This window comes from Thermobia domestica, chromosome 11, assembly GCF_964235325.1.
Source record: "Thermobia domestica chromosome 11, izTheDome1.hap1.1, whole genome shotgun sequence".
NCBI lineage: Eukaryota > Metazoa > Arthropoda > Insecta > Zygentoma > Lepismatidae > Thermobia > Thermobia domestica.
This window is the reverse complement of record NC_137464.1, coordinates 117,727,646-117,741,993: the sequence shown is the minus strand read 5'-3', so window position 1 is coordinate 117,741,993 and position 14,348 is coordinate 117,727,646. Positions and strand designations below refer to the sequence as shown.

General features: G+C 37.3%; 1 protein-coding gene across 1 annotated transcript in view; it reads left to right on the top strand.

The window, feature by feature from the left end:
* Window positions 1-14,348, top strand: part of LOC145665247 (venom protease-like) — a 111,564-nt gene that overhangs the window by 68,976 nt on the left and 28,240 nt on the right. The window contains exon 7 of the mRNA XM_081732539.1: window positions 1,284-1,382. Within this exon, the coding sequence (XP_081588665.1) occupies window positions 1,284-1,382 (99 nt within the window). The remainder of the gene's footprint in view (window positions 1-1,283; window positions 1,383-14,348) is intronic.

Here is a 14,348-nt window from a genome sequence, read left to right as displayed (position 1 = left end):
CAATCCAATATATGATACATAAAATTAGGAACTATATTTCTAGGCATTTGGCGTCTAATGGCCTTTTAAGCCCTTCATATACGAGGAATGACTCACTCAGCGATCACACTATCCGGGGAAACGGAGAAGAAAAAAAGGAATGGGGAAAGAAAGAAGCGGCCTGCGGCTTTTATGTTGGGCAACACTCTAGCATTTGCCTGATGTGATAATCCAGGAAAAAACTCACTTAGGATGGCTGACCTGAAAAGGCTTTTCACCTTTCTGACCGAGTGTCTTTACTGGAAATCAAACCCGGAACTCTTCGCACCAAAGAGGACAGCGTTAGCGACTACGCTGCTTGGGGCTCATAATGCATAAGAACGAGAAAGTTAATCATGTTACTACTCTCAGTACTAAAATTGGACATATTTAATAACCAAGTCCATGTAAAGGAACTCCATATTACTTATAACCATATTAGTTACATGTCCTAGTATTTTTAAATTAATTTTTCTCTCTAAGGCTATTGGGTAAATCTGAGATAGAAAAGATAGTACTCGTGAATAGAAAGTAAGTGGAATATTTCTTATTATAACGAAACAGCTAATTTTAAAATATTTCAAAATTTTAAAATATGTAATACTTCCAGGAAGATTGTATTCACGATATCTTTACTGGATATTGAAAAAATGATATCAGCACCAGCTCTAACTGTGACTGTTGAAATTTGGAAGTACTGTGTGGTACAGCGATAAAAGTTTACATTTAGTAGGAAAATCTGTACCTATTTATGTGTGTTTATGGAGGGTAACATTATGTCTGTGAATTTTCTCTGGGTTCTTATAATGCACGTATTATTTTCATGTGTACATACAATACGTAGACATCAAACAAATCAGATTTTCTGAGCTGTGCACCAAAACCTTAATACTCAATAATAGAAATGGTAATAGTCATGTACCAGATCTATTACACAATACCTGGAACATGTTCCCAGATGAACGGAAAGCAGAATTATTTCGATCAAAATAAGCAAATGAATCAAAAATATACAAATGGGGTAAGTAAAACGAAACATTGGTAACCACATTTGCACCTGTCCATATTGGCGGAATTGTTATCATGATTAAATGTTGGCAAAGGATCATGCAAAAGAGTAGCTTGTATTTAACTAGGGAAAGGTTAAAAAATATATTCAAAAACAGGTTTAACTTTAAACTAATGCTTTACTCACTTTCCTATGTTGAGATTATTTTTGAAAATAGTTTGTAAAATATTGTGATTTGCATATTTTTTCTTTTCAGAGTTTGTACGTCCAATCTGTATCCCGTTTGGAGATTTAATGAAGAAGAACTATAATGGTGAATCAGCACAAGTAGCTGGATGGGGAATAACTAACATATGTAAGTATGTTAAAAACAACAAACGGCTGGGGCAGGGTGGCTCATTCGTATAGTCGCGGGGGGTCTTTGGTTCGATCCCTGTCCAAGTAAGTTTGTGATTGATAATATTGTGTCCGTGGATTTTCTCCAGGTATTCCTGTTTTCTCCCACTACTACTACTACTACTACTACTAATGTATTATTATTGTTATTATTAAGTGAATTGCTTAAAATACTCAAAATTGCAGTCAGAAAAACTTATCATACTTACACATTAAGTATAATCATAGGGCAATAACACTATGTCCACCAGTTTTGACACCTCAGAAAATGTATCTGTTAAGTCACTGTCACGCAAAAATAGTAATAAATCACTTTTGTTATTAATTGCGCAAAGAATATCATTACTCTATGCGGCTGGTAGTTCGGATTTGAGCTTTTCTCTGTTTAGCATCGGATAGAACAGGATACAATTGTTAAGTTATTTTCCGGGAAGGAATGTTTAAAAGTGGAAAAGTTCTGAGGGTTCAGCTATTGAAAACGTGCGTAATACTTTCTAACATGCGTATTTTATTCATTTTAACAACCACACGAAGACACAAGGGGAAAAATAGCTCAAAAGACACTAAGAAGACGCACGTCTAAACTAAGGGGTGGACACGCGGTTGATTTTGGATCCCTTCAGCAGAAGTAACACAAGAGTGCCTGTTAATCCAGTTATTTCTGTCAACGTTATTTAAATAATCAAACTTGCATAATTGAAGAATAAAAAAAAAAGTTAATTAGAAAGCTCAATACCACGATCATATTATAATTAGCGACCACTAATAATGAAGGATTTACTAGATCTAGTAGCCAACTACTATACAAGACGGCTGAGATTTCATTGATCAGAGTTGACTCGATAATTGAGTTCAGTCTAATAACTGCATTCCAGCGTTTTATGTGTTGAGGTAATTAGTAGAGAGATAAACCAGCTTCACATCGATAAATGTCAAACGTATCTCGCTCACAACAAATCCGTCGTACAATTGTTCAACTTCCAACGGAAAATGAATGTCAATATTGCTGGCGATTTCCCCTCATTCAGAACTGATGTAATCCTGTGAACAATGTTTGGTGATATATGTAATTATCTCTTGAGGGACATTCTACGCAAGATAGTTGCTGCCGAATGTTCAAGCATTTCAGCACAACTGTTACATGTTTTTCCTCATTGAATTCGGTGATTTCTAAATAGTCATCACCTTTACGACTCTTTATACCCCGTTTCTCAGTATTGTAACACATTTAGCTCACATGTTTGATATAACACATTAAAAAACTGTGCAGCATTTCTACTGTGGGCAACGTTATAATAACAACAAAACCTATTCATGAACTGAATGATTATTATACATATCATACAAGTGTGCATTCTTCGTATTTAGTTCCTAATGGGTAGCACAATGGAATTCTCTGTTGCACAAAGAATTAACGTGATACACTTTATCTTTGGAATAATGAACCAATACATCTTGTCGTTTCTAAAATAATTAATCTTATTATTTCCATCTTTGCTATGTCGAACTATACTCCTGATGATCATATCATAACTATCTCTTCTTTTGTAATTAATTAGTAAGATATATGGTTCTGAGTAATTATAATTCGTTTTGAATCTTAAGAATGAAAGATAGGTCATTTACACATATCCTCTAATTATTTGAAGAATTAAGGAGAGCTCTTTTATATATGTACCGGTATATATCCTAGTTATATGATATATCATAGAACACCACATAAATGAGAGAGAACCTTTGTTTAGTAGCCTATTAAATTCTTCTTGAGTTTCTTTCACTGCTATTTTTTTGAGTATTCTTTCTAGAAAAAGCGAATAGTCTCTATTTTTGTCTCGAAAATGAAGTGCTGTAAATTTTTTGATATAAATTGTGACAGTTAGTAAGAACATGTACTAATGATAGGTGTCGAAAATATTGCAATTTCTTCCCTGCTTTTCCTAACCTGTAAGTCTAGTTGTAGTTAGGAACATTTCTGATTCTGCCATTGTACCTAAACTGCCATTGTAAGATGTAAAAATAGAGCAAAAGCGAATGAAAATGGTAACTTTAATAATAATAATAATAATAATAATAATAATAATAATAATAATAATAATAATAATAATAACTTATTCTTCAGAAATATAACCGAACTCAAAGACCTATGCACCAGACTGGATTATCCCGCGAAATATATAACTTCTAAAATTAGCAACATATTTATTTGCAGCATCACTGATAACTGATAAGTTACATAACCACTTTTCACTTGATGCTCAGCAATTCACTTGCCTCTCTAACATGAAATTACATTACGAACAGTGTGAACTACATGTCACCATTTTTGGTATTAGAAGAGACGTATTTGCATTTAAAAAGAAGTAATTAATTAACTTCTTTTTTATTTTCCGACTATCGCTTAAGCCAAGCCCTACCAGAAAAGTAGGTATGGTTGTCGTTTAAGAAAAATAGGAATATTTCTATCTATTGACTTTCAAGTCTCCACCCAAAAAAAAAAAAAAAAAAAAAAACTGAATATGTTTTCGAAAATCTAGTTAGTGTTTTTTTCGTACTCTTGTGGGAAGTAAGATATTGGGATAGAATTTCACCTAGATAGGTGTGAGAGAAAGCATCTGCAAAACATTTCTCAAATTTTATATGATGTTCGATTTATTCAAATGGTACTGAGTCATCAGCTTCGGGAAAATTATTGTACGAAGCAAATAAGAAATTTGCTCTTTGTATTAGACGAGCAACGGCTGCTTTGAAAATGAAGAAAACCCCTTAATGACTGCAAGTGAGTGAGCAGTGTCACTTTAAAATCCTATATCCAAATCAGAAATTATTTCCCAGGCCTAATTCCGTGATCTTTCATATTATTTTATAGGTACATTCATTAGAAGAAAATGTCTCGTTAGTATGAATCTTCTATTCAACTTATAATAAGGAAACTTAACTGATTACTTATGATCATCACCGGTAGAAATTATACACATCACATGGTACGGTACTTATTTACCACAAGTTGGTTCCGTTTAAAACTTGCGGATCTCAATATTGTGATTATTTCTATTAGTTTCAAGTTTCACGATTATGCTCCGAGGTTAAATGTGATGGATGATGAAAGGGGAATGAAGAAGATGGGAAGAAATGGAAAAATTCATAGGGAAACCATGCACACAAAATTTGTCCAACTCAAATCCACTTGCAGGAGTTGGGATCAAACCAGAGACTCCACGCAACAAAGGTGAGGGCACTGAATCCTAGAGCGCATTCATTATTTTTGAGGGAATACAGTTCAATTCGTAGCATCTCACCAGATCTAAAGTTGGGACTGCGGTGGCTCAGTGGTAGAGCGTTCACCTCTCGTGCTGGGGGTTCCAGGTTCGATCCCGCCCCCGCCAAGTGAACTTTGTAGTGAACAAACACCGTGTACGTGTGTTTCCTCGGGGTTCTTCCGTTTCCTCCTATTTTCTTCATTCCATCATTTCATTCATTACTCATAATCACAGCCTCTTTTAGCCTAACCGCCATAACCGTGGGACGTAAAACTCAAAGATTTCATTTTTTCAGATCTAAAGTTAGCTTGATTTCCTTAAAAGGTGTTTGTAGGGATGAGAGGTTAAGTTAAAACTGCACATTATATACTATGTATAAAGCAATACACATAAGAAATTATGTCTCTTTTTTCAGAGTCTTCCCGTTCCATCCTAGATTTTCATTCCACCAGTTATGTCATAACCATTTACTTTGATTGATCGTCTGTCTGCTTTAGTCTACAGGGCTGAATCATAGGAGTTTAAAATAGAAATTTCATTGTACACTTGTCCATATAGCGTGCCTCCAATACAAAATATTGAACTTCAATATAAATGAATTTATGATCGACACCAGTAAATAGGACACGATTTTCTAACTTTGTACGGTTAGAAACAACCCACGTCCAAATATTATCTATCAATTGCTTGAAAGGAGAAAGATGACATACATTATCCATTTATTGTAAATTTGAGTAGTTGTTCTAGAATATAAGAAGTTGATCCTATTATGGACCGGAGTACTATTGACATCGGTTGGTCTAACTCAGTTTAAATTTGCTGATGGACATCATGTGAATAATCACGTTGTATGGCATCATAGCGGCAATGTTCTTTAGATTTTGACAGAAGTATCTTGGCTCAACTCCATAATTTTTTGGTCAACCCCATAATGTATGTGACCACCTCCTTCAACTTTGGAGTTTGTTAAATTATAAAATCTGATATGCTAGTATACAAGACCAGGGTATGTACCTCTATGAGTGCAATTGGATCTTGTTGCCTGTTATGAGCAAAATTATTACCAAAAAATTCAAATTTTTTCATCTAATTTAATCTTTTTGATCAGGCTTTATGACGATTTGAGATATACTGTATCACATGCATGAAACAGTTTTTCTACATTTTTGTAACCTGATTTATTCATTCTTACGCTACATTCACATATTTTTATGTGTTTAAAGTACACTTGTTAATTTAAGACTTGGAACCTGAAAGATAATCAGTAAAATCAATTGATATACAGCAATAACCACATGTACTTTGAACCTTATTATTTGTAAAACGTGATTCATAGTCTAGGATCATTGCTTAAAAGTTATATATGGTGAAACCTGATTGGTTGATCTCTGTTCACACATTCAACTTTAATCTGAACTATAGTCTAGAGGAGTTTCATCATGGCTGAACCGTAAGTATACTCTCCTTTGGCGTGGCAGTCCCAAGCTCAATTCGCGGCGGGAAGTAACGTGGTTTGGATCCCACGTTAAGCTGTACGTCCACGTCCAATATAGCTTCTCTGCTGAATGGGACGCTAAAGTCAAAATCAAATGCAGAAGTCTAGAGATCGTTACGAAAACATTATACCTGATGCAACCTGATTAGCTTATCATCTTTAAATTTTATTTTAAAATTTTTAAAAGTTCTTCTAAACTTTAGTTCAAATTTTCAGTTTCAAAAATTTTTCGACCACTGCTTGAAAATTCTGTTTTAAATTTTTTATTCAAAATTGTTCTTGTAAAAGGAATTTGTTTTGATATCAATTTGAATTATTTGTTTTGGAAAAAAAATGAAAAATTTGATTGGAAATTGTTAAAAATGTTTAAAATGTTTAGTTTAAAAATCTGTTTAATTTTTAAAAAAGTTTTTTTCAAAAAATTTGTTTACATTTTTGCATTTGCTGATTATTTTAAGAGTCAAAGTTTTGTTTCAAATTTTAATTCCAAACTTTTTGTTTAAAGATTTTTGAACCCATAGACTTTTTAGTTTGAATCTTTTGTTTAAAAATGTTTGCAGTCACTGAAATTCCTATAGTTTCAACATTTTGTACGTACTGAATTTTTGATTTGAAAAATCTTGGTTAAAAATTCTTAAAATTCTTTTTTGCATTCACTGAGAAAAATGCATTCATTGGATATTTTTTGTAATTTTCAAACTAAGGAAAATGACCGACTAGAAAAATTATGGAAACGATGTTTTTCAAATTAAAGAATTTGAAAACAAAAACTTATATCTAACCAGAATATTTTAAACTAAGTTTTATGCAAATCAACTTTTCAATCGAAAAGCATAATTTTTTGAGTGATAGCCAATGTTGCTATGTAAAATAATAATTCTTGTGATTAGTTTCTGATTTCTTAGATTATACAGTTCATACACTTAAAGTGAAAAACATAAATTTAACTGAAATGATACTTGTTATTCATATCTTTTACAAGCACACACTGATTGATACTCTTAACCACATACATGCATGTCAGATAAAGAATTTGGATATTATTTATACAGTTATTTTGCAATTGTTTTACCAGCATTTTTAATATAAACCGAAGTCTTCTCAAATCTATTTTAATATCTAAGATTCACAGATTTACAACAATATTATTGAGACCGATTACAGAAAACATAGAATATTATTCGTTACTTGGCATGAATGCTAAATATATTTTGCAAAGCTTTGCTCGTACCAAACAATAAATACCAATGCAAACTATCCCAGGTAGTAACTAATTATTTCTGATATGCTCGGAAGGCGATGTGCTTGGTGTTCATACTTTAACCAAGACGCCTAGCCTCTCTTGTGTTAGTTACTGTGCCAGCGAGGACCAAGTATTGCAAAACGTACTTGTGAGCATAGCGCACTTACGCACTTAAGAGATTGACGAAAGGTCTCACTTTCGGAGGGCAAGCTTGCTTTTTGAAAATAATTTAATCATCTTTCTTTTCGCTTCCATCTTCATTTGGGTTGCGGGCCTAGGGTTGTTTCTCATCGTGACTAACTTTAGCAACGCTACCAGAACATCGTATCTCGGTCAACAAACTCCACTTCATGTAGGCCCAAACGGTCGTCAGAAAACTCAGCCTCGTATTGTTACCGGAACGCCAAGATCAGGACTCAACACATCTGTTTCACTTAGTTACGCTGAGTCTATAACAAGAGGACAACGCATTCGCTCTCGGTCTCTCTCAGATGGTGAACAATCTATGGATCCTAAGAAACAACGTGTAACACCTATAGTTGATCAGAGTAACAGCCATAGCATGGATTGGGCATCAAGTTCAGTCGAAAACACCAACAAACACCACCAACTAGAGCCTGTATATAATTTTCTCTTAACCGAATATGACAGAAGTATGACATTGTTCGCGCAGTTTTTCAACAGTTGGTTAAGTATGTGAATCGTAGTGACATACGCGAAATCATCCAAACTCGCAACTTAAAGTCTACGAATTCCAATTTTGTATCGCATGTGCGTAACAAGACCACTTTTGAAATATTTGGGCCAAAAGCTAATTAACAGCATTAACTCCCAGCACACGCAAAACTCCTCCTCCTACTAGACGATCACCAATGCTATCAGTCGTAATACGAGGAGTTGAACCAGACTTCTCCGATGAGGAAATTTGAAAGGAATTACATCAGGAAGGATTCTTTTAAAACGATGTATCGGGTTAAAGAACAATAACGGTGCAACCTATCTTGTGCGGGTACTCACAGATCAGCCTCAGATGATCGAACAATTGTTGTCTAAAGAGCTTACATTTATAGACGACGTTATAATGTCGAACCCTCTCGTACACCACCTCCTCTACCTTTACGATACGAGAGATGTCAATTGTATAATGCACATCCTACATCCGAATGTACTAACGATATTAAATGTGGCTATTGCTCATTGCAGCATCCTACCAATGATTGCCCCAATCAAAAAGCACCGACACAGTGCAGAACATGTCCTAGGAAACATCTACTTATAGTTACAGATGTAAGGCTAAGCCTTACCCCGATCCATCCAAAACAAGACTTGTTGCATCCATAAGGTCTGCTGCTAATTCCAACCCCACCTGCTAATTCTTTACTTCATCCTATTACGGTTGAAGATCTGCTCCGCCTTCTTACTATTACTTTACAGAACATCCATCCGTTCCTTCGCACTCACATTCTCAACCAAATCATTCATGCAGTTAAAATATTGCTTAATCTTTAACTCAATGCCACTTATTCTGGGCCAACAGTTCATTTTCAAATCCAATCTGTCGAAGTCTACGTTTAATATGGCAGCTTTCATTTGCTGCTTTTTCTGTTACTTTGTTATAGCCTGCAATTTATAATTTATGAACATCCGTTCTCTGCTGACACGCCAAGTGCTGTTCACGTAGTTATTACAGGAAGGACAAATTTCAGCCCTTGCGCTCAATGAAACTTACCTGGCTCCTTACCTACAGTGTTACATACCAAAATATAATTTACTACGCCATGATGCTCCATCCGGACCGCACCTATATCGTGGTACAGCTATCGGCATTAGCGCAAGTCTACTATTTCGCACTGTTTCGATGCCTCACGCTTTCAATCTTCCTGAGTACAATAGAGCAACTATTTACTTTCGAGATCGCACAGTCACATTTGCCACAATCTATGTTCGCCCAGGAAAGATTATCAGTTATGATTTCTTTCGTTACATTGATACACAATCTCGGCATTATATCATCATGGCAGACTTAAATTTTCATAGTCGAACACAGCGTGACAAACAGCTTTTCCTTGACCTTATCCAAACTTCCACTACAGGGGAATTTCACATCTTACCACAGCCTACGAAACCAGCTAGCAACACAACTTCAGACGTAGTAATAACCTCGTCTTCTCTCTTCCATGTTGTCAACATTACTGTACTGGACTCAATAGGCAGCGATCATGCTCCTACTAAACTGGAACTGCAATGTACAGTGAAGTCAACAAATCCATTACCAGCTAGGAAGATCCATCTCTATCATCAGGCTAATTGGGATCTATACCGATCCACCATCGATGACGCAATTAGCACTTTCACTGTACCTACTTCGCAACATAGATTTGATCACCTTATCACGGACCTTACTGCCACAGTTCAAGATGCAGCGGATCATTCAATTCCTTCTACTCATTTCCATCAGCATAAACCTATCATGCCGCCAAGGTATTTATATATTGCATTAATTTCTGCTTCACGGCGAGATTATCGCGAATACCGAACAAGCGGCAACTTGGAGGCACTTCCCTTATTTCGCTTACAAGAAAAGACAGTGGATTCAAACGTGTAACACACTTACCACAAAAACTCATCCCAGCAAATATTGGCGTAAGTTCCATCAACTCACTGGCCAAACATCTCGCACGCCCTATCCTCTTATTCACAACAATCAAGCTCTAAATTCTGACATAGAGAAGGCGAATATTTTGCTGCATTTTCCAAGATATCTTCACTCCACTTCCTAGAGGGTACACACCGCAACACCTTCAATGTTCGATAAACTGTCACGCTGACCCGACCTCCTCTCATTTACGACCATCTGACCACCATGTTCTGGAACCTAATAATCCAGTTACTTAGGAAATAGACCCAAATGACATCAGAGCAATTTTAGCAACTAAAGGCAGTAGGGCACCTGGATTCGACTCCATTACATATGCTGTCATCAAATATGCACCTCCTTCTTTCATTCTGATTCTCAATCATATTTACACGTTCATCCTTCGTACTGGCTTCTTTCCGCTCAATTGGAAGTACTCCAAAGTTCTTTTGTTCCCTAAGCTAAAGAAACCACCATCTGATGTCCAGTCGTATCGCCCGAACCATTTAACAAGTTGTGTCTGCAAAATATTCGAACGTATACTCGTTCGATGGTTTCACAGATACCTCCTAATGCACGATCTACTGCCGATCCATCAATCTGGTTTCCGACCGCATTTCAGTATACTAGATAAATTATTACGACTTACCACGGCCATTTATAACCAATACAACAAGGGTTTCCCTTCCTGCTTATTTACATTTGATTTGGAAGAGGCATTCGATAAAGTCTGGCATCCTGGCTTGATATATAAATTATATAACTATTTGCTGCCTGTATTTTATATACAGTTAATCAATACCTTCTTAATCGGACGTACGGCATATATTTCTATTAACGTTCTATCTCACCCCATTTTCTTACACTCTGGTGTAACTCAAGGTTCTTCTTTGTCTCCATTGCTGTACTTACTTTACGTTGCCGATCTCCGACTCACTCCTCAAGTTGAAGTCTATCAATTCGCTGACGACACAGCATTTCTAACAACAGTTAGTACTCTCCACCGTATCAACGAACTAGTGCAGCCGGGATACGGACAAAATCTCGCGGCCGAAACATCGCCGTCCAAAATCTCGCCGGCCAAACCCTCGCGTGGCCAAAACCTCGCCGCCCAAAACCTCGCGTGGCCAAAACCTCGCCGCCCAAATCCTCGCGGGACAAAATCTCCCCGGGCCAAAACTTCGCGTGGGCAAAACCTCACCGCGAATAAAACTTTTCTTTAAAATTTACCCAATGAGTTTCTTAGTATGCAATTCCACATTACAAATAATAATACTAATAATAATAATAAGAAGAAGAAGAAGAAGATACAAAACATTGTGTGCGTGGGCTTTCTCGGGTTATTCCCATTTCTTCCCACTTTCTTTATTCAATCATTTCCCTCATCCTGGTCATCTACGTCTCCTTTAACCTACAGGACATAATCAAGGGACGTCGTAAAAACTCATATATTATTTCATACTTTCATAAATATTATTAGATTTTTGTTAAAATTTTAAGTTTTTGGATGTCCCAAAGTTCAAGAAACTAACCCCGTTATTTGTCATTACATTCCTTATGCAGACTTACTTTCCCTATAACCAATTTAAAAACATCCTGTCGCCCTACCTTCACATTGAAATCCTCTAGTACAGAAATAGAGTTTTCATATGGTATCGCGGGACTTGGTCAAATACCCGTGACACCTCTTCTGAAACAGCGTCTTTTATACCGTCATCCTTATCATCTGTTGGAACATTTACATTTTGGTCAGGCGAGATTTTGGGTATGGCGATAGTTTGGGGCGCGAGGTTTTGGCAAGGCGAGATTTTGGCCCGCGAGGTTTTGGCCAGGTGAGGTTTTGACCCCGCGAGATTTTGGCGCGTGACGTTTTGGGCGGCGAGGTTTTGGCCAGGCGGGGTTTTGGCCAGGCGAGATTTTGTCTGCGAGGTTTTGGGCGGCAAGGTTTCGGCCCGGCGAGATTTTGGGCCGCGAGGTTTTGGGAGGCGAGGTTTTGGCCAGGCGAGGTTTTGGTCCGCGAGGTTTTGTACCCAAACCAGTGCAGCCAGCTATTGATACATTTGTCCGTTGGTGTCACGTGTGGAGACTCAGTATTAACTCTGAGGAAACAAAATCTATCGTATTTCTACCACCTCGTAGACCATCCAGAGTGTTTCTCAATCCGAATCTATTAAACATCCACGTGGATCACACACCAGTTCCTCTTTCATCATCTCCTACCTACCTTATATATGACACGAGACTCACATTGACTCACACCTTAAGAAAATTGTACTCAAGCCAACAACAGCCTAAATCTACTTAAACGCTTAGTTGGTACAAGCTGGGGTTTACGACCACCTACTCTCCTCCATACTTACAAAACCTTTATGATGGCTACTTCAACTTATGGTCATACAGCTTGGGCCGCAGCCCCCGACAATTTTACAAACAATTATCTATAATGCAGCGACATGCTTTCAGATTGGCATATCGAATTAAATTACCAAGCCCAACCAGGCTCCTCTATGATCCCATAGATTTTCCACCATTGCTCACCCATCTAGAAGAGCTTCGTATCCGCTATATTATGAAACGTGTTGGCTTACAACACCCCGTGCTTTTAGATGTAATACGTCACGACCGAGACAATGATGCACCGCCACGATACGTCGGTACTCCGCTCCAGCTTATCTCACATTGTACACTTGCAAATAGATCCTGCCGACCGAGACCCAGAAGTATTTGCTATATATCATCCACGCCATCTGTAATCTTCCATATATCCATCATATGCACAGTAATCACCTACTATCATGGGCCTCTCCAGTGTACATCATTTCGTGAATAGCTCCAGGAACAGACCATAACTGCATCCGTTCACTAACAGAAGCTAGTGTTGTGGCGTCCAATACAATTCATCCTAATTTTCATCACCATTTCAAAATATTAGTTCTTTGCATTGTTCTTCCTGTTACTGCTTTTCTTATTTGTTCTTAGATTCACGCACTTAGCCTCCATGCACTTATTCTTTTTGTTGTTATTATGATTAGATTTATGTGTCACCTGTTCCAATTTATCTCTAATATATATATATATATATATATATATATATATATATATATATATATATATATTATTTACTTAAAATAATGAATGAATAAAGGAAAACCCCTTAGACCAACCACAATTTTTGTAGCCTCTACAATCGTAATGCAACACTTCCCCGAAGAAAGAGCGCAACCCTTTAAACGGGTAGACGAACAAAAAATGCTTGGTGTTGAGATCAAACGGTCGCCCATCTTACACTTGCCCTACCTAGGCTGACTCCCTCAACAAATCACTAATTATTGACTCAAAGTCAGATCCATACTATGACCCTAAATTACTTCGTCTTTATATCCATTTTAAACGCTGGACCCGAAGTGCTTGGCAGCGCACCAGAGATCCACTCTATAAAACGCTATGGAGCACTTTAAGCCACAAAATTAAGATCATCACTCAACGACAAGCCCAGCAGTACTGGGAGACACTCTTTCATGGGGTCACACTTAACAACACTAAAATTTGGCAGTATTCTCGCCTTTTAGAGCGACGGGAAACTTCTCATCCCACTCAAATCCTTCAAGGTCCGTATGGAGTCATACCTGACGACCAAGGGTAAGCAGACTTACCTAGGTATTTGCTACATCTCTAGAACGCCAGTTTACTATTAATCCGACTCCTGTCCCTCCTCAGATTCTGCAGGACGTTCGGGCCACTATGTGCATGCTCCATTTTCAATCATAATTTCCCCTGCCTGAAGTCGTAACATCAAGGGAAGTTGAGCGCCAGATTCGTCACTTGCCTAAAAACAAAGCGCCTGGAGTTGATCAGATCCGCTCGGAACTACTGAAACATGTGACACGGATGCTACTTCTCTATCTTGCTGCTTTATTTACAGGCATCCTTCAGGTTTGCAATTTTCCCCGTGCTTGGAAAGAAGCGAAAGTCATTCTTCTCCCTAAACCAGGTAAAAATCCGACTCTCCCAGAAAACTATCGCCCAATCAGCCTGTTTTCTCACATGAAGAAACTCTTTGAACGAGTGCTTCTCGCTCGACTCCACGAACACTTCACCACTCATGATATACTCCCCCATCATCAATTTGGTGATGGTAATAGACCACCTGACTAGCTCTTTGAATCGACGATACTGCGTTGAAGGCGTATATCTTGGTATCTCGAAGGAATTTGATAAAATGTGGTTACCAGGCCTCATAAACTTCGCTTACAATACTTTTTACATTATATCAAACCCCTCATTTCTTACCTCTT